The sequence below is a fragment of the Protopterus annectens genome, chromosome 8.part0 (assembly GCF_019279795.1).
Source record: "Protopterus annectens isolate FY-2018-M chromosome 8.part0, PAN1.0, whole genome shotgun sequence".
Classification (NCBI taxonomy): Eukaryota; Metazoa; Chordata; order Ceratodontiformes; family Protopteridae; genus Protopterus; species Protopterus annectens.
In genome coordinates, this window is record NC_056741.1 from 408235324 (window position 1) to 408257599 (window position 22276).

The window sequence follows — 22276 nt, forward strand, 5'->3', positions numbered from 1 at the left end:
CTTATTTTTTTAAGCCACAGTCATTTAGTATGGTTACTGATCACATATTACTAAACTCTGTTTCTGCATTTAAGCAAGCTTTTTCTTTCAGCATATTTACAACAGAATTAATTTCAGCCTTATATTCATAATATCTAACAATTCCCTCTGTTTTTAAACATACTCAAAACATTTTATACTGATATGTATTTTTTGATCATGTTATATAGAAAACATAAGAAACAAACCTTTAGTCTTTGGATACAACAAATCAAAATGCAATTTTACATAGTTAATACAATTATATTAAAGTATTACTACCAAACTGAATGTATTTAACAACTTTTTCTTTTGCAGAGCATTCTGTGAAATTATTTTATCAGTTATGAGCTGTGTCTGCTTTAGTTTAACTTGATTAATTTATTCCTTTGCAATTACAGAATTTAATTTATGACTTAGAACTGTTTCATTAACTCTTTGTAACTGTTGAATTAACTATAAGAGACAAGAACCATGTGCTACTGCAAGCATTTATACACTACTGAAAATATACAGTTTCAATGTCATTTTAACCTTAGAACTGTTTCATTAACTCTTGGTAAAATACTGAACTGGGCTTAGATAAAAAATATTTGAAAGCAATTATTTTACTGGGGTCAAACCAGTAATATTACAACTTGACAAATTACTTTTAAACTTATTACAATGTATTCTGTACAGTATGTATTTATACAGACTGTTTGCTATTCATGCATTTCAATCTAGCAGCTATCCTGGACCCAATTTTTTTTAAAACATGTTTTTATTTGTACTGAATTCTTCTGCATTTGTACATACAAAAACTATCATTTGTACTGAAGTTTTCTACATTTGTACATACAAAGACTATCATTTGTACTGAAATTTTCTACATTTGTACATACAAAGACTGTAAAGTACATTTAGTCTAATCTTACAAATTTAATAACATTAATATTAAGCAAAATCTTGGAAAATGTTTATGTCTCTTTAGAAATATCTAGTGGAATTGATACCAAATCCATTTTATACCAACATTGTTTAAAAATAGTGACCAATCTTGTTCAGTTTTTTACATATCTTTACTCTGTCTTGTATAGCTGTAATCAATTTTAAGCCATCTCTTGTTTTTTAAACTATCTCTTGTATAACTTTACAGTTTAACAGGTTGTAAATATAATTTAATACTAAACAATACAATAATAACTAGAATGATAGCTATTAGCAACTTGTAAAATATCTTATTCTGTAAGGTTTAATCTGTTTACCAATATTTCTAATGCACTAATACCTGTTTTTTTTCCTCCCCCTAAAAGAGTATTGTCAAGAAGGAATGAGATATTATTTTTCTTATAGCTTTATTTCTGACCCTTGTGCAATACTGCTTATACAGTCAGTGTAAAACTGAGAAAGTACCCCTCCCCCTGTAGTACTGCAGTATTGTTTATCTGCCTTACACTGTGAGAATAGAATGCACGTCAGTCCAACACTTTGGTTATACATTTATTTTATTAGGTTACCAAACTATAGACCCCTGTCTGATTTGATAATTTTTTATAAAGCGTTTGCTGTTTACTACCACTAGTAGGCATTTACCCCCTGCTGCACAATTGATTTGAACTGTATGTATACTATAGCCCATTTATTGGCTGTACTTGATGCAACTGAGTTTTTTCTTTTAACATTTACTTGCAAACAGATTATCAGTGACATCTATGCACAATTGTAACATTTTATTACAATTACCAAATAGTGTTGCATGTAAACATTTTAACAAGTATGTTTTAATAACAATGATGCTTTAGAAAAACTCAAGCTACTTGTCTGGCAATCAGTCTTGTTGTTTATCTTATCTTTCCAACATTTCCTGTAACTATTCATTCAGTCTAGGAAGGTCTGAGCTCACATTTCATACTATGTAAACTATAGTTAATTCTTTTGGCATTTTTCCTTTAATGTGATTGTGATTTGCATAACTATCTACATAAACAGACATTATTTTACAATTAGCTTAAATGGATTTCAGTATTTTATTTATTTAACTATTTAACTGTCCTACCATTAATTTTACAAAAACTGTTTAACTAATACCATCTGTGATTTTATTTCTTTTTAAAATTCAGAACTTTATAATTATAAAAAAATGTAAAAAACAAAATAGATATTAGCTTAATTAACATATGTTTATACTTACATTATTTATATTTGCCGTTGTCTGCCTTTTGCTTTTGTGCATTGTAAACAAATGTACTCTAGATGAAAATAACATACATGCATGTCTGTCTTGTATCTGTTTGTCTTTATACAATCATGTCAGTCTTGTGACTTTAACTTTTTACTCTTATTGTCTATTTTTATTTAATTTTATACACTAGAACAGTTTTGTTTACCTTTTGACTATGCTATGAGAATGGCAGTCATATGCTCTACTTTACTGTAGTACTGATAAATACATTGCTTTAATTGAATGGAAGTTTTAAACATTTGAGAATGATTTGTCAGATCCTATCATCCTACCATGTAAGCTTAACCATTTTCAAAACACAAACATATTATAAAATATATCTCTTTTGTACAGATCAGCTGTAGTTTCCTACTTTTTCACAATGTGTGTAGGAAGTCAGTCTCTGTCAGTTCAGCTAATCTATTTTCTTCATCTTGTAACTGTTTAAGAGTCTCCTGTAATATTGCATGGTCTTTCTGACATTTTGTAGTAAGCTGTTCTGCAGAATTTGAAACTCCTATGCACTTTTGAAAAGATGTATGTATAACTTGTCTAAACTTCCTGAACTCATTGTGTCGGTCTTTTAGAAGTTTACTACATTCCTTTGTAACAAAATGTACTAGGGGTTCTATCAGTAACTGATTTGACTCGCATGTGGTGACAGGACATAACTGTTCAACATCTGAATACAATAGAAAGACTTTACCCTTAGTTAATTTTTTATCATGAACAGATTTGTCTTTACAGTCTATTTTTTTAGCAATATGATGCAATGCTTTTTTATGGCATAATACACAAAATGCAGTTTTTGTTGAAGCACACAATAAACATTTGTCATATTTCACATGGTTTTCTTTGAGATACCAGTCAAATATTGTAATACATTTGCATAATGCCTTACTATCAACCTGCCCTACTAAGGTTTTACATTTACTAATATGCTGTGTATACCAACATTGCAATTTTTTACATTTGCTTGAATTATGTCTGAAAATATCCATACTGTCTAATATCCAAACTGTCGAATAGCATCCATACTAAAAAATGTGACGTAGAAAAAAGTCTTACCAGGGAGCAAGAAATCAGGTGATCAGGCTGTTGTTGCAGATGGCTGGAAATTTTTCAAAGTCACTTGAGAAGCTGGTGAAGTACAACAGGCAGAGGACTGCTGTAAAAGTAGACATCCACCTTTTCTTGGAGAATTTATGGCACTGCGAATTTCTTGAACTAGTCTCACTCCGGATTTTAGACGTCTAAAAAACTTTACTACTGCAAGCTGCATAAACTGGAATACTTCTGTTTAGGACGAATCCCACTAGGCAGCAAGGCACTAAACCCTCCGTTTAATGACACAGAACAATACTGTAGATATACCACTACCTTTTTAGAGATAGCTCCAAAATTTCAAACACCAGATGGACGAGCAGGAAAAGTTAGAGAGTCCTTTTATTGCACACAACAAGAAAACCATCCAAGTAACCACTTCTGTTTAGGATTTACACATACGTACAAATGTTAGTTACTGCAATTTAACTGAAGTAACCCTCTGCAGGGCTTACCATCACTCTCCCTGTGTTTCAATGCAGATTATAGGTTCAAATGCAGGCTAGCTTGCCATTGAAAAATTATATTGAGCTGCTTACTTGCTGCTTGCTTGTGGGATTTGAAATCTTCTTAAGACACTCAGTCTTTCTGGCTGCTGAAATCAAAGTCTAATTATCACAGTCTGTTTATCAAAGAAACTTGCAGAATATACACTGATACAGCATCTGACTTTAAACCCAGTAATAACCCTTTATAATAAACCAAACTGGACAAACGTTGCAGCTTAAAGTACTGTTCCAACTTTACTTCTCATATTGTACAGATGATGTGAGAGATATAACATTTACCTCAGGACAAATGAGTCCCTACCATACCTCTAACATAACTAGATTTAATACAGACTTTATATATATTTTTAGTTAAACACACACCCTCTTGGTTTTGGAAAGATACTGCCTTGATGACGCAAATGCTGACACATCTGTTCTTGTGCAAATGCTGGTAAGTAAGCTGTCTTCAAGGAAATGCCTTGTGGATTAGGAAAGCACATTTTTAAACTTTCTTAGAAAAACATGTCCTGTTGTCCAGTGAATGCAGATTACATTCTTGTCATGTCTGTAAGAAATCAGCTTTCTTGATGTGTGTGTAATACACTCATAAGCAAGTTCCTTATTTTTTTAAGCCACAGTCATTTAGTATGGTTGCTGATTACATATTACTAAACTCTGTTTCTGCATTTAAGCAAGCTTTTTCTTTCAGCATATTTACAACAGAATTAATTTCAGCCTTATATTCATAATATCTAACAAGGGGGTGTGGTTGATATAGCCCCCCCACCTGGTTTGGTTTCATATTGTCTTGTTTGGTTTTATATTTTCCGGTTTCTGATACGAGAGTGAGTAAGTAGTGTTTAAGTACTGGAAAGAGTTAGTCATAGGTGTTGTAAGGTGTATGTCTATGGTTTAAAGCGTAGTAGTTTTAAATTCAGCATTATCAGTTGTTGGTGAAATGGGTTTTAGGTGAAGTAAACCCATATACACACACACATATATATGTGTGTGTGTGTGTGTGTGTGTGTGTGTGTGTGTGTGTGTGTGTATACACGTATATATGGACACAAACACACACATATATAGGTTTATTATCAAAATATTACCGTTGCAAAGAATTCTGTTCGGAACACCGAACAGAAAAACACGAAAGTATAAATATAGAAAAGGCACAATGTCGAACAGATCACGTAATGTCCATGTAGGAGCTCATGTAAATAAAACGTCTACACTTCACATCACGTTATTCCAGAGGGGCAAGCCCCCCTGCACAACCCACACCCCCTGCTAACTATATATTCCAACTCTGAGATCGAACTACAGTGAGGAAAGGGATGAATTTCCCAAACTGCACTGTCCTGCGATCTCTGTACAGTACTTCAAGTTCATATCAGCAAATGCACTGTGGATTCACTGATATGAACATTTGAAGATGGAGATGTTCAGCAACATGGAAAATCAAATATCCATCTTTCGATTTTCCATCTGTGGAGCATCTCTATTTGTCATTTTGATAGTAAACTATATATATATATATATATATATATATATATATATATATATACATGAACACACACAAATATCAATATATATATATATATATATATACGTACACACACACACACACATATATATATATATATATATATATATATATATACATACACACACACACACACATATATACATATATATATATATATATATATATGTGTGTGTGTGTGTACTTTGCCTAATACTGACTCTTATCTACCGCTGTCTACTTTTCATGATTCAACCTCCAACCTACCCACATATTCTTTCTCTCCCATTTCCATCACTACTATAACTAAACTTCTCCTTAAACTGAAACCTGGCTCCTGTGCTCCTGACAACCTACCTCCTGAATACCTCCAAATGTCAGCAAAATCCATTGCATATTCCATTAGCATCTATCTAAGAGTCCTACATTCCCACCCTACGGAAAAAGCTTATATTCTTCCAATTCATAAAGGTAGTAACAATACCGTTATCTCTAATTTTAGACCCATCGCCATTTTCTCCCCCTCTCCAAAGTTATGGAAAAATATATTCATTATCAACTTCTAAACTTCCTACTATCAAATCAACTTCTCTCCCAAGCCCAAAATGGGATTAGGCCTGGCCACAGCACCACTACTTCCTTTATTTCCTTTATGGACACAGTCAATCAAGCTAGAAATACTGGTAAATTTGTATCCTCTCTCTTTCTTGACCTTTCAAAAGCCTTCAATACAATCTCCCATCCCTTACTCCTCAGTAAACTCTCCACCCTAGGTATCTCCTCCCCAACCCTAAATTGGTTTGCTAACTACTTAACAGGCAGACAACAATCTACTAAATAGAACAACTCCTTTTCTCCATTTTTTGTATGCTCTACAGCTATTCCCCAAGGCTCTATCTTAGGTCTCCTTCTCTTTAGCATTTTTATAAATGACTTCCATACCAACCTTACAAATGGAACTGTTGTACAATATGCAAATGATTCAACCATTATTTGCTTTGCTAAATCAACAACAGAACTTCTGCAGATAACGCAAAATGCCTTTACCACCACTGAGACCTGGATGGCAAAACCTCCTCTAGCTTTAAACCTAAACAAAACTAAATTGCTAGAGTTTATTCCCAAGAAAAACCTCTCTATTAATAAGACAGACTCCACCATCCTTTCCCAAAACAATACTACTATAGAGGTTGTTTCCCACACTAAATTACTAGCAGTTATTCTCGATGAAAACCTGACAGTTGACCTTCACATCCACAATAACATTAAAAAAACAAACTACAAATTATGAACCCTCTATCACCATAAATACCACATTAGCTCTTCTTCTAAGCATACCCTTGCCCTAACTTTTCTTCTACCTTCTCTTCTCTACAGTGCCCCACTTCTTACTAACATCCCCTCCACCCTAAAAACCAAGCTTGAGTCTTGCTATAACAAGATAGCCATGTTTACAACAAACTCTAAATACTTCCCATCACAGTATTGCCCTAAAAACACTTAGCTGACTAGAACTTCCAAACCAAGTAAACTATCTACAGCTACTCACAGCACACAAAATTATCTTCAAACCTTCAGACTGCCCAGCCCTTTCTTCCATCTTAACCCACTATCACCCAAATAGACCACTTAGATCTGAAAATCAACTTCTCCTGCAAGTAAACAAACTTAAACTCCTATCTGGTAACATGCTCTACTCCTTCACAGTTGCCAAACTCTGGAACTCCCTCTCATTGGATATCAGAACCTCCAGTAACATCTTTTCCTTTAAAAAATCTTTGCATCAACACCTCTCCACCCTATGGCAGTGAAGATGTCTCAATTCTCACCCATCCTTAACCTGACTCTACACACCCTAGGTGTACCATACTAAATAGTTCACCTTTCATTTCATTATCTACTTTTGCCTCACTATCTATCCACATCTACTTCCCACTCTGTATTACTGTGCTACTTATACTCTTAGAATACCTACAAAATACTGCCAAACCACCATTTTCCTTTTCTTATTTTGCAATTACTGTATAATACAATTGCTTCACTACTTTGTAATTCTTACCTATATAAATCTGTACATACCATACACTTGCACACACTGTGCTAGTATGGTATAATACATACACTTTTTGCAACTCATACCTATACGTATCTGTACATATGAAGTGTTTTGCAAACTTTTCTAATTTTGTATAATATTGTCTGTTTTATTACATGTTATCTACCAACTGTTGTATATATTATATATACTGTTGTGTTAATTTACATTGTGGAGCTTTTCTCCCCGGGCCTCCACTGAAATTGAATTCTTTTGGCCCAGTGGACTTTCCTGGTAAACAAATACCAATAAATAAATAATAAATAAATAAATAAATATGTAATGTATTATTTTCCTCAATTGTTTGACTAATGATTGAGTACAGTGCTTGCACAAAAGAACTTTAATAAAACTAAAGTTTCAGTTGAATCTATGGAACATACCCCAGTCTGGAAGTACCTAGGAATTTATGTGGATGTTGATTTGGGTTTAATCAGCATGTTAAAAGGACAGTTTGTCTGCAAATAAGAAGATGGATGTCATGTTAAAATAGTTAAGTCTAGATCCCCAGTTGCAATGAAGTTATTACACCATTGATGAGTACTGATTCCACTTTGGGGACTTTGTTGGAAGATTAACATGAATTAGAAAAGATAAACAACATATTGCTGGTATAGATTAACTTATAAAAAGGAACCAAAAACACTGTCAGCTTTTCCTGGACCTATAAAAGACTTGGAGATTTCACTATGGTGAATAAACCTTCGCAAACTATTTCTTTTTGATTGTTTGACTAGCTCAAATAAGGCAATAAACTGTAGAGGGAGAATTTAGAAAATAACAAAGTGCATAATACAATTGTTTTCCAACACAGTAGTTTATTTAATCATAGAATAGTTTAACAGAAACTGTTAGGAATTTGGATTACTTCAAATATTAAAAACATGTGGATTTATACACTTATTAAGTGATAAACTAGACGATATAAAGTTTTGCTTTCCCCGTATGTATTTTATAAATTTTATGTATGGCTGATTTCAGATATGACCCCTTTGAAAGCATGACTTTGTAGCTCACCATGGGGGGGGGGGGGGGGGGGGAATCCAGGTTTAACTGGGTGAGGCTCATACTTTAGTAGAGCCACACTGTGAAATTAGTATACTTTTGTATCAAAACTGCCAACCCTATAATATAACATTGTTACTAGATTAAATTACTGATCTGAGCTCCATTGTCATAGAGGGTTAAAGCTCTGACTGCAACTCAGGTGACCAGAGTTTTCTTAGTAACTCAGGCACCTGTTGGAGCTGGCAAAGGAATGAAAAGGCTTCACCTTCTCACCTTTCCCATGCGGGAGGTTATAGAGGTGGTGTGTTGGTGGGAGCAGACTATATATCATAGCTCAGTCGAGGCTAAGACTCAGAATGGTTGCTGGGCTTGGAGTACAGGACAGTTGTAGAAGAGAACAAGTCCTAGGGCTTCAGGTTAGGTACCTTCCTGTAGGCCACAACTCATTGCCTGCCCAGTCTACAAAATAGTGACACCAATATGCAGATGCCAAAGCTGCAGCAAAACAAAGAATCCTACTACCTTCCCTAGCAGCAGTAGATGTATCTGGACTCACCTGCCTTCTCCTACGGGGAATCATCTAATGCCACTAGCATAAAGAGAGTGCTGGTGACCCCAGACTAGAGGATTTAAACACCAAGGTTCATTGTTTGCAGGACCGAGGGAAAGTACAGAATATGGATCATGTTATCCAGAAAAGTACAAAGTCATATATATATATATATATATATATATATATATATATATATATATATATATATATATACACACAGTTATTGGTAATGGTGTAAAACAAAACAAAGACAAAAAAATACTACAGTTTCCAAGGAAACAGACTGCAGTCGTTTATAGAGTAGTGAAACTGAGAGACATTATCAAGAGAACCCATACAGATGATGGAAATAGCTACCTAGATTCTGCAAATATTATCTGTTTGGTGAATGTGTAATTCTGCTGGACAAACTGTCCCTTTCCAGGAGCGACCTAGAAAGAACTGTTTAACTGACTTGCTGAGAATCAGATGACAGGCAGAAGGAATCAAATACCATACCCCACACACAGGAAGTAGATCATTAACAGCTCAGAGTTTTAGTCTTCTGCACCAACTGCCAGACAATCTATTTGGATTCTATCAGAGGTGTCTAGCCACGAGAATCCAGGGCTTCTAATAGCATGTCATACATGAAAAGTCTGAAGGCCCTGTCACTGTACACTGTATCATACAGACTTCTGGGAGGCGACCTGTGCCTGGGCTACAGAGCAATCTCTGACTCTGCCCTGGCAGAAATGCTGCACATCCACAAATCAAATGAAACAAATCTCACTTGCTCAAAGACATTAGCGGAGCATGTTGGAGAGACAGATATGTCTCCCAGAGATTGATACTCCTCTCGGATGCGCTCCCACTTAATGTGAAGCAGAGCTCCTCAATTTGATGGGCGATGGCAAATTCATTGTGGGAGTGGCACCTGTGTCTTGCATGGACACGGCAGTAGATGCTGATCATAGAATTGCTCTGATAACCATTTAACTATGGTCAGTTAGAGTCAATTTTTTTTTTTTACATGGCTAGGCTTGTAAAGGTCCTAGGGCCATTAGCCTAGTAACCTCCTATGAAACTATTCTCTGCCATTCATATACATACGTTTTCAGTCATTATCAGTTACTCTCCTTCCACATAACTGCTGGGGGGGGGGGGGGAGCATTGCTAGAGATGCTACATACTAAATTACTTAAGATGCAGCTGCTGTACTAGGGTTGACGTCTTTTCAAATATCCAAAGTGGGACATTTTTGTGGAGCCGTAAAATTTTGCACGACAAAACATACCCTCAACCAGAGCAAAAGCCTGGAGTTTACATGTTTTGCCAAAATAAAAGTTAACTCTTGCATAGTTAGAGTAGTTTCGTGTAATATTTAGGCGTTTCGAATATAAAATTAGCCTTTTATATAGCTATTAGCGAAAACCTGGGGAATATTTTTTTGCCATAAAATTTCAGAACACTTGTCATTTTTCATATTTTTCGCAGGACACAACTGCTCAAATAGGGACTGGCCAGTGCACAGAGGGACAGATAAGTAACCCTAAGCTCTACTGTTCTTTCAACCACTTCAGCTTCCATGAACTATTGCAACGTATGAAAAGGTATAACCGGTGTTATAAATCAGTCACAAAAAATGTATTCTGAAATTAACCAAACACGAAATTGACTATTGAAAATGTACGCTCTGAAAAAACTACTGAATTAAATGCTGTACGTTGCTTACAAATGTAAAATTATCTATTAACAAAATAGCATAAACGCATCTTTGTTACTGCAAACATATACTACTACGGAAATTGTTTAACTACTCGATTTTCATCACTTGAACTAACGGATAAACTTGCCGTTACTATGACTTATTTATTTTTTTGCAATTATAGCACGTAAAATATTCGTCAATCTCTCTGTTTACAGTTTTACTGACCACAAAGACTTATTACTTCCGTTCATAAGTGCAAGACCATCTCTTATATCGTTCCGTCGTTTCCGGTGTTCCTCCTTTTTTTCGCCAGCAGCTCGAGCAGCGACAGTATGCCTGTGAGTGTAGACTTGAAAGTTATGGTTAAAATGTTTGCAATGTACCAAATCTGATCCCGACTCATCAAACAAATGTATAGTATTGTTTAGAGGACAATATGATGTAGTTCATTCGTCTTTATACCTAAAAAGAGGCTAAATGGTTGAGTTTGCTGTTGTGCTTGGGGTGGTGGTGTTGTGCTGTGTGTTGTTTAAGGCCCAATTGAAGTAAGGTGGTATGTGTAATGTAATGTAATGGCTGGCAACAATGTTGTATTTTTTTTCTGGTGGCGCCGCCTTTAAGTAACAAGCAAAGGTGGCATCAAGCATCCCGTCTTAATTTTGCAACTAGAGCTCTATTGTTTTGAGTTGGCGTAGTAGCAGGAAATTGCGCCGCGAGTAGATTTTTGAAATGTTAGTAAGCTTTTATTTGTTTGCAGTATTTGTACTAATACTGCAACGTTTGTAGTTCAGTGTGAAATGTTGGTACAGTGTCTTCTGTAATAGGTTAATTCACCCGATGGGATTGCTTTTTTAAGTTGCCAGGCCTGTTGGAGGCTTTGAAAGTGGCGCACTTAAAAAAAATCGGGGGATACATAATTAACGAATAGTGGATTTGGAAGAATTTCCTGGTGTTCTACTTGCATGTTGGTATGCGTTTAGGTTTCACAAAGCAGTCGTGCCGTTCCCGTTGGACGTATTTCTGTTAGTACGTTTTGTGTCGTGTCTTCGAGTTGTTAACCGGAATTTGGGTGCCGGGTAGAGTAGAAACAGTATTGTGAAGCAAAAATCCATTGCAGTAAGAAATTCAGATTTAGCCTAAAAAGTTTGCTTGAACGTGATGCACCCCCCCCCCCCCCCAAGCGCATACAGACTTCTTTGCGCTTCTTGGAATATCAAGAAGCTACATAAAAGCTGCAGGCAGTTTTGTTGATCAAGACTTCCAAGTGTTATGCAAAAAAATGAAGGTATGCAGTTCTATAAATGTTTGCATACCTAACTAGTAATATGACCCACACCGTTAAAGCTGATCTTTTGCGTACGTTTGTAAGTAATTCGACTTTTGGTTCTAATAGAAAATAGTGTGGTATTTTATTGTAGTTGTCCCCTACACATGCACGTTAAACGTATTGAGGCGTGTAGTTGTGGTCAAGTGTACTAGTAAAGCTTGCGAGCACTTGTAGTCTTCCTTACCCCCCCCCCCAATGCTGTAAAAGAAGTATTAAAAAACAGTTATCAATGGCAGCACAATCAGTGCTGGAGTGTGCAAATCAGCCATCCACCAGTAAATTAAAAAAATATATATATATATAATATATATATTCATATATTCTATATTTATTTAGGAACAGTAACAGCCGGTGGATTTCATTTCAACTCCACATCAAAGCTTGAACATTAAGACACTTTTTTATTATATTACTGTATGTTAATTCCACATGGGTGGTGGTGAGCTCCGTCATTGTCGTGTTTTATTTTTTTTCTTGTCACTTATTTCCAACGCATTCTGAGATTTGCTTGCATATTACCTGCTTAAGTTAACCGATAACACGTGTGGCCTTTGAAGAGCAACTTTACATTATACATAGTCTGCTTTCCCCCTCCTCAACCATATCCCATCCAATGGACTTAAGTCCAGCCCCTGAATGCTTACAACTTTGTAGTGAAAGTTAGTTTAAATCTACAATCCCGTGTGCAACAAAAACATGCCCGTCTGCATTCAGTAAAGATAAATATGAGCTCTGATAGCAACAGACTTGACATTAAAAAAGTGATGGAATACTAATGACAAAATATCCCCTCTCAGTTACTGTCTTAGTGGCAGCTCTAGTAATTGGCTGTCGATTCAGCTAAGCAGTTAAGTCCTACTCTTTATCATTGCATATATTTCCTCCTTCAAGCCTACTCTTTCATTTCTGTTCTTGACTCCATATTGTCTCGACAGCAGTGACTTAGTGTTTGACCTAGACATTGACTTGCACAGGTAATCCCAGCACAATGCCCTGTATTAGACCTACATATTTATCATTCCTGTTTGACTGTATTTCATACTTTTCCTTCAGTCTTGTCCCAGTCTGTAAACAACTCCGTGATTGGTAACTTAGAAATTGACTTTCTAAGACCCCACAGATGCAAACTTTTTTCCAGAGGTGATGTGCACATGAGGTGGAGTACTCTGGGCAGTAGTCATTTGGCTTATGCAGCGGTTACAGTGTGCATATTTGGGGGGCAGGGGTCATGATTTGTAATTGGTGCAGTTGCTGTGTGTGCACTGAAGTCTGCAAAGCAGTTGATTTCACACCGTCAAAGGGAGGGTGAGGTTTCTGTTAGACACAAATAAATAACACAGTCCTGTAGACCACCAGAAGCAGTCCAACAAAGATAAAAACAAATGCACTTTATTCACTGCTTAACTTTTTTTTTTTATTAAGTACTTTCGTCACTTAGCCTTCTTCAGAACTAACAGTCAAACAGTTCATTTCCTTTTATACCAGTGCAAAAGTCATTTACCATTCAACATGTACATTGGTTCCCATGCCCATAAAACTAAACATTTCATTACAAAAAAACACTTTATATACAGTTTTGATAAATTATGTATTCGTTAGGCAGTCCATTGCTTAAGGTAAGTTTCATATGCATCTTAGGAAAGCAGTGGATTTAATTAAGTTGTGTACATAAAACAGTGTTTTCTGTGGTTCTGTTTAAAAGGCTTGCTAAAAGTACCATTTTGCAGTGCAGTGTGGCTCTGTGTCCACATTTCTCTCTCTCCTCATCTTTGCTGTTGGTGGCAGTCTTGCCGTTATAGCTACCAGAAATGGTACTGCACAAGAAATGAACATAGCAATCATTTGTTTAAAATTTAAAAAACTTTGCAAATTTACAGCAGTAAGTACAAGCATCTGATTGATGTGAAAACACTCTTCGGTGTTGCATTCTGAATAGATATTGTATAAACTTGTAAAAGGAGACTGGTGTACTCCCTTTTTTTGCATTGAGCAGAATTATAAATAATTCTTTTCTCTAATACTGTTGGAAAATCCTGGAATCTTCTTCCCAAATAACTTTCCTGTCTTCCCTCTATATCACTCTTTAAAACCAAATTGAAACTTTTCCTCAGAACACATGTTTGTGCCCCTGTATTAAACCTGACTGATCAACTAGCTCTTCTTACTTGGTTCAACCTACCCTCCTCTTCTCCGTAGTAAAGTTCCTTTTCTTTATAACAACTTACCTTGTCCTTCTATACTATTACTTACATCTTCAGAATCTCAATAAGGAGACTATTTTTACTAATATATTGTATAATTTCAGCTCCTACTTTTTCTTTGACTACTTGTATAATTCAGCTGCCATCTTTTTCTTTATGATGTATTGCAACCACATTTTGTATTGTACTAATTGTATCTGTATATTTTGCACTATGTTATGAACAAATGACCTCTTTGATTATTCTCTGTACTGCACCTGTGATGTTCATTGTATACATTAATTTTGTTTTTCCTCGGCGCTTATATCCCCGGGCCTGTACTGAAAATGGACATATATCCAGTTAGACCAGCCCCGTCAACAAATATAAAATAAAATAATGACTAACAGTTACTTATGAGACCATAACTTGGCGTGGGTGCAGTTGCGCAAACACCTGGTTTGCATATGAATTTTAACCTCTTCCCAAAGAGCTGAGCATTGCTGCTCAGTACTAGGCCAGCTACCTCGTAGTCACTGCACTTGATGCTCTCCTGCTTGCTTCCATTACTTTCACCTTGCTCAGTGTCAGCTCTTGCCATACACTCAAAAGCAGTCTCACTTCAGGTCTTGCCCACATGACCAGTGCACTGAAAGTGACCATTTAACTTCTCTCTGACTTAGTAAACAAGTGGCAAAAGTGTTTTTCAAATGTAGCCCCCTACAAACTGAAACCTTATCCAAAACCAAATTGGACTAAAAATGAATTCCAGCTTTTTAAAGAGGAGCTACTGGACAATATCGGTAAAACCCACTCTTGTGTATGCTTTAACAACTAAGATTTTTCTGTTCAAACTCTGTATTCTTGCAAGTTACCTTTTGTACACTTGTGATAACACATTTGGTTAATTACTAAAGAGTTTTTCCATGATTTTGCTTAACTAGATTTCTTTGTACACAGTACTGTATTTTCAGTCTGGTAATTGAAATTGTTTCCTTTCATATGACATTTGTAAAGATTTTAATATTTAATTTGTAGCTAAACTGTTGACTTGTGACAGTAAATTGAGTAACTGTATGTTCTAGAAATCTGGTTTATTTCTGTTGTTCCCAGTTTGTCTGTCCTAAAGGTTCCCAGGACCAGTGAACTCTCACAGTTAGCAACTCTGTAGTTACTGTAACTTGTAATTTAAAATCATCTGAATTATGGCATGTTTGAGACTGTCAGTAGAACTGTAGGCTTATAAATGCCCTCGGGCAGATAGCCTAGTACCTACCTATGAACCTTTCTATGAACCTTTAGAAGCACCTTTTGGAACTGAATAATGCTGTAATTGCTTGTTGGCATTATTTGTGAGTGGTTGCACTGTGTAGAGTTACTACAATAAGATAAATAATCCTAATGTAAGTATTGTTTAATTTTAAACCCGCATATTCAAGGCAAACCGTGTATATAGAGCCTTAAAAGTGCATTTTAGAACAAATTCCCTAAAAAAAAAAAACCTGTACAGATTATGTAAAATCAGTATACTCTCAATAGAGCAATATAAGTTGGTGTCTAGCCCTATAACATGAGATTTCTTATATGTAACGCGAGGAACTTCCCAAATGAGAATGCACTGCATTTTCACTGCCATAATGTCCAAGACCATGGTCTGCAGCAAAAAGTACTGGCCATGAGTTTGTGAGAGATCAGTACTGTCACGTGGCTTGCTGTCCTCAACAAACGCGTGACAGTTTTTATTTTCACGTCAGATCTCATTGAGAAAGGGAATTGGTATAGAGCTATGTGGGACTCCACCGGTGACTTTATCTGTTAGATGAGAAGATGCCCTCTGCTCATGGCTTGTGTACAGTCAAAGTACCATTTGGCAGTATGTTGAGTAATGGGGTTAATGTTTAAGCTACTATGGTTGTCTCCATTAACTGCATGGGAATTGTATTAAATGCTTAGTAAGGTGGCGATAAGCAGCACGGATAGAATGCCTCGTGTCATCGGTCCCACCTCAAGAAGTCATCCAGAGTAAGCAAGGAACTTGTCCTTTACAAAACCACATTGACTAGGATTATGTGTTGGAGCTAACAATTTCACCATCAATGTGATTTTACGAAGACTTGTTTCATGATTTTACAGGTAATAGTGAAGCTAAGTGGATAATCATTTCCAAGGAAAGTTCATAGTTGCCTAGTTCTGTACTAGGCTAACCACCACTAGGGCCTTTGTAAGCCTAGTCGTGCAATCCAGTCCAGTTGTGTCCCTATGTGTCATGGGTGTTTGTTAGTAGTGGGTATGTTTGGGAGTTCCTAAAGGTTATGTATGAGTGGTATGTTAGTTTGAGCAGTGTTGTCTGCCTGTGTTTGTCAGAGACACAAGGGGGTAAGACCTGGGTGAATTTTCGATTTCTCATCCATTGGTCAAGGTTACGCTTAAATAGGGTTAGGGATGGACTCGGTGTCACATGATTGAGGATCCTGTTCCAGAGCATTGAAATTCTCTGGGACACATCTGTCTCGTCAACAAGTCATCTTTGTCAAAAGCAAAATTTAAATCCTTGGATCTCATGGTTCTGATGCTTTTCATTTTGTGGACGTACAAAACGTCCATCAGAGATGGATCATGGTCTGCCTTGTATGCTAGGCATAGATTACCGTTCCATAACATGTAAGAGACAGTATGGAGAGAGAGCTTTAAGGTTATGCATATGAGTGTTTATATCTTGTATTTTTGTGATAAGGAACCTTTTTGTGTGCGTTCCTCTTGCATACATTTGGTCAGGTACATGCCAAAAGGGGCATAATACTCTGATGGTTCTAATAAGGTCTTATTTACTTAAGTTGAGCAACATAGAATGTTTTTCTTACTACCTTGGCCTCATGTTGGTCAAAGGCCATGTTCTACATATGTTCCTAGATCCTGACTACAAGGTCAGCTGTTAGGGGTGTCTTAATGATGGAGTAAATAGCTTGAGTGACAGTTTCCCAACATGCATCTAATGCATTTCTCAGCACTGAGTTTTAGTCTGTGACTTTGGAAAAAGTCATTTGTCTGTGTTAGACCATGTTAAGCTGTTTGTGCCATTGGGGAATCTGTGATAACTTCCAGGTGTTCATCTGCAAACCTGGTCAGCCAGAAGGCCTTGACATTAGACTTTATCTCCGAGAAGTAGATGCTACGTAAGGGCGGTCCATCATGGAGTCCTGAGGTACCCCTTGGTGATGGTGCTATCACCAATCCTGACTTCAGGATCCTGTGTGTGAGCCAGATGGCAATCCAGCGAGTTATGTAGGGATTTATGCCCGGCTCGGTGAGTTTATCAACTGTACCAAAGTGGGATGTTGTATTGATCACCATAGCTGGGTCCAGGTAGGCTTTATACACAGTTTTCTCATTCTCCATTGGTTTGGTGACCTTCTCAGAGAAGTCAGCCAGGTTTTAGTAGGCACAATCTTTCCTTGACAGAACCATACTGGGTTGGGTTTACTGTCTGACTGTTGCTTATGTCTTTGTTCATTTTCATGATGGCTTGTTTCACTGTTTTGGATATCAGACTAAACTAATAGATCTGTAGTGTCGGGGGGTTGGTTGATGGTCTACCCTTGAAGTGTAACTTGTAGTCCTCCATTCCTGTTGTATAAAGTCTGTTTTGAGGCTGTAGTTGAAAAGTGACTCTGGTGGTTATGATGGGTCATGTTTCAAGCTTGTAGGAGCTGTCCTGGGATATTGTTTGGGGGGGGGGGGCATTGAGGCTTTGATTTTGGCTGTAGTAAGTGCTGCCAAGACCTGCTCCCTGTTAATAGTTTGGGAGGGTTATGCTAGTTGAGAGCTCCTATCATTATGGGAGTTGTCAAGGTTAGTATTCCACCTTATTTTGGGCTTACTTTTAGTAGGTACAGCAGCCTGTATATAGCCATTTACATGGTTTACAAGGTCTCTATGAATTATTTCAAATAGGTTGTTGTGAACTTCTGGTTGGGAGTGGCATTAAAATTATTTATTTTTTCTTTGTAGTACTTTGATTACAGGGAAAGAACTAATTTGTTATAAGAAAAAAAATAAACAAGTTTTTTTCATTTGCATTTGAAAACGAGGCTTGAAAGCCTTGCTTTTTCAGACTCTAGGCTAAACTATACTTGGTGTGATGTTGGCATTCCGTTACTGATGCACATTTAAATGCAATGAGCCATTGTTTTTCTTAACTCTGTTATTACTCTCTCACTTTTAGTAGCCTTCATGATGTTACCAGTTGATGAGACAAATTCGAGAAGGGAAAGGCAAACAGAAATGTAAAACAATCTGATGTGTTTAGTGTTTAAATTACAGCGAAGAAAAGTGTGGGTGGAGTTCTCTAAACCATGTCTCTATAATGGCATAGATGTCTATATCCTCCAGAGTGAGGAGAGCTTGTAGGGTATGGGGTTTCTTGTTTAGGCTCCCAGTATTGAGCAGTAACACCTTCTTGCTTTAGGTTTTATTTGTATCTGTAGGTTTGTCAATTTGGCATTGCCTGAAAAAAGCTGTAAGGGGGGTGGATACATTTTAAGTACTGAAATAAGTATTAAGAAGCCTATGAGAGACAGGTGCAGCCATTCCTTTGCAAAGCATTGTGATCTGTTAACCATGTCCTCCCAAGCTGGCAAATATTCTTCCGCGAGAAAGACACCAGAGTTAATTATTGAAGTTGTCAGTCTTATTATTGAATTTCTCAGTCTTATTATTTTAACATTTGCTTTTTGGGTGTTTGTGTCTGTATAGGGCACTATTACTCCCGTGATGTAATAACACCAAGAAAGATTACTTGCGAGTGTAATGCTACAATAAAACTTAATTGTCTTCAAGGTAGTTTTATTATGGATCTTTAAAATGATTTAAAGGCTAAATCAACAGATGGAGCAGTTTAAGCAGTTAAGAGGTTTGATTGTTTTGCACATCAGTTATCTGCCAATGATGGTGCAGGATTAATTCAGGACCCCCCCAGAGTGTGGCTATGGTGCCAAGCAGATTGTAGCTCTGGAAAATGAGCAGGAGACCATTTGTAGCAAGGGAGGTTTACTCAAGTGCAATACAGGTTTGCTTGGTAGACACTTAGTATTATGGATATATGGAATCCAGTGTTTTGGTCTTCAGGCCATGTAGAAAGAGAATCTGTGATTAGCAATTGTATGATAATTTTCTAAATGTGACCAAAATGTACAGAGGTTGGCACAGTTGTTTGAGAGGATACAACTGATGGTGCCACCTGCATTCCCAAGGTAGTTGGAAAGAGTGATTGGAGCTGTAGTGGAGATGCTTCCTAAACGTTTTTGGAGTGTTATCCAAATACACATGCACATACTTTGTGAGGATATAATTATGCAGTGTGTGCATGTGTGGAGATGTTTCTACATCACCAATCGGCTGTAAATGTTTGAAAAGTGAAAGGAGTCGTCAGCGTAGAGTAGAGTGCAGGTTTTCATTAACACGCTGAAATTTTTTGAGGTGATAACAGAGAATGTGGGGAGGTGGCCTAATGGTTAAGGTGTTTGCCTTACAAACACAAGGTGCAAGGTTTGAGTCTCACAAAGGATAATTGGCTAGGCTTAAAATGGCTCGCAAGGGCAGTTAGCTTAGTACTAATCTATGAACCTATGTAACTTGCGTGGCGAGGGTGTGAGAAATATTTTCTGCTTTTTGACTGTTTAATTGTGGTAAGGCAAGGAATGAATCATCAACTTTACCAATACCAAGTGGTGGTATATCAACTTCATTGGTGCTTAGAGACTTTAAGAAATTACCATTCGGGAAGTGTAAGTAATTTTGGAAGGGGGAGTGTATTGGTTTCTCCCCTTGAGTGGGTTAGAGAGTACAAACTGAGTTACGGTTTGAGGGGAATGGAGATAAGAATGGAAGAGTTTGCCCTGTCTTGGGTTTCTGTCATCCATTAACAAAGTAGTATGCCAAATCATCCTTTTGGGTTTTAAAGGACAACAGCGGAGTTCTGTTATTAAATGCTTGATTTCTCTCTCCTTTTCTCCCTGTTTACAGTCCCTGCTATGGATAAACAAAAGTACAGCATTTAAAATATTTTAAATAGACTGTTTCTGTCCAGAACAGTACCTTACCGTACTGTTTTTCACTTTCAAAAAAGCTTGCTGCGGTCTCAGATTCATTGCTGTCATCAAGGCCAATGAATAGTTTTCTGGCCACACTTCTCTCCAAACTGATAGCACCACGACAGTCAAAACCCACCCATGCTGTGATGTCCCAGCTCCCTTGGTCCTTCCCCTGCCCATACAGAAAGTAAAGTTTAGAACAAAGAAAACAGTACATTAGTCAAATTTCCTGATGTGAGCTGTAAATCACTGCAGGTAACAGCTCAAATTACCCCTAGCACTTTGACAGCTAGGGAATTTAGGTGTTAAGGGGATGGGAGATGAGTCGAAGTAGTACAATTCAGGCTTCAGAAAAGACTGCAGTTTAGCCTTTCTGAAAAGAAGCAGCAGTAAAAAAAAAATACTTTTGAAAGTCTGTTCTGTGGCATTTGCACCATTTGTGTTTTAAGTAGCCCTTGAACTGCACGAAATGTTACTTAACACTGAAAGACTGCAGTGTATGCGTGTAAAATCAGTGCAGTGACAGGAGCTTTAGGAAGAAAGAGGCCTGAGCGATGTATTTTTTACAGACAAGCACTGCATTGTGGGATACCTAGAAACAGACTAAACAATTAGGATCACTTCAAGATGCTAGACCTCATGTGGTCAGACTCAGAAATTACATATAAATATTTTAAAACCCGTTATTAGTCCCAGAGTGGTGTTAAAATTTAGGAAACACTAAACCATGACTAAATAAGCATGTTTTTTGAGTTTGTCGGTTGGATTCTCCTTTAAGAACTGCGGTACAAATTTTTAGTCCCTAGTTTACAAGATGTCTTTGTAATAGCTCTTAAAAGCATAAATTGTAATATCCTTGAATGCAGATTTACTTTTGAGACTACTAACACTAGCAACCTGCAAATAAACTGAACTACGTGGACTGTCTGAAGCTTACTTTAATACCATGAGGATGTATAGGGCACTTAAAGCTAAAATTGCTTTTGGCAACTGCTTGTGCCTATCCATGTTTGTCTTGGCAGATGTGCAGAGAGACAGGATAGCCCCTTCAGTGTTTTGAATGTTACAAAAATCTGACAGTGTTAGAATTGGCTCTGTTCATGTTTAGCATGCCCCCCCCCAGCAGCACTCCTAAACAATACAGTTCTTGATTTAATGTGAGGAGCACTTTGAAAGGATATAATTAAGGTGTGCACATCCTGTGGGTAGTCCGGATTCACTTCATAATCTCGAAAGACTAAAATCTCAAATTTGAGACCATGAAATCGAATCCACCCAACACCGAAAACCCACAACCATGAAATTTAAAACACCGGACCACACACATACCCCAAAACACACACCAAAAAATAAACAAAACCACACACCCCCAACTTGTATACCAACTCTGAGATCACACAAATGGAAAACAAAAGCAATCTCTCTCTCACACGTGCGCGCACACATGTCAGCACACTCACATACACTCAAACTCCCTTACAAAACACTCACCTGACATTACATTTAAGTCCACACATGGCACTGCACACCATCCACATACAACCCCAGACATTATGTAGCGTAAAGCCATAACCGCGAATATATTGAAATTCGACATTCAGTATTTCGAGATTAAGTGTTTCCGGGTAGTCCATATCATTGAATTGTAGCCAGGCTTGCTTTACATGTGGCCAGAGTACAGTTAGTGGTGTTAGTAGAGGAGCTGTGGAGGGAAGAAATGTGGCCTACTTGCCTCTCGTTTGGGGGCGGGGGTGCCTACTGGGCTGGTGTGGCATTGTAAAGTAAAACATGCCTGAAAATTGATCCCGTGGTTGGGGATGTGGGATGAACTGTCCTTTGGTATATCTACTGTTGTAAGGAAGTCCTTTTCTTCATTGCTTAGCATAGCATATATCTAAAGGAACTTGCATCAAAATATGCAAGTGTTCACTCCACCTGGCACTAATTAGGTTGACCCTATTGCCCTTTCAGTACGTGCCTGTTACCATTGGAACAA

The 22276-nt window shown here is 37.1% G+C and overlaps 1 protein-coding gene across 1 annotated transcript in view; it reads left to right on the forward strand.

The window, feature by feature from the left end:
* Positions 1 to 10919: 10919 nt before the first annotated feature.
* Positions 10920 to 22276, forward strand: part of RPS27 (ribosomal protein S27) — a 105160-nt gene continuing 93803 nt past the window's right edge. The window contains exon 1 of the mRNA XM_044079920.1: positions 10920 to 11022. Coding sequence (XP_043935855.1) covers positions 11017 to 11022 — 6 coding nt within the window. The 5' untranslated portion in view covers positions 10920 to 11016. The remainder of the gene's footprint in view (positions 11023 to 22276) is intronic.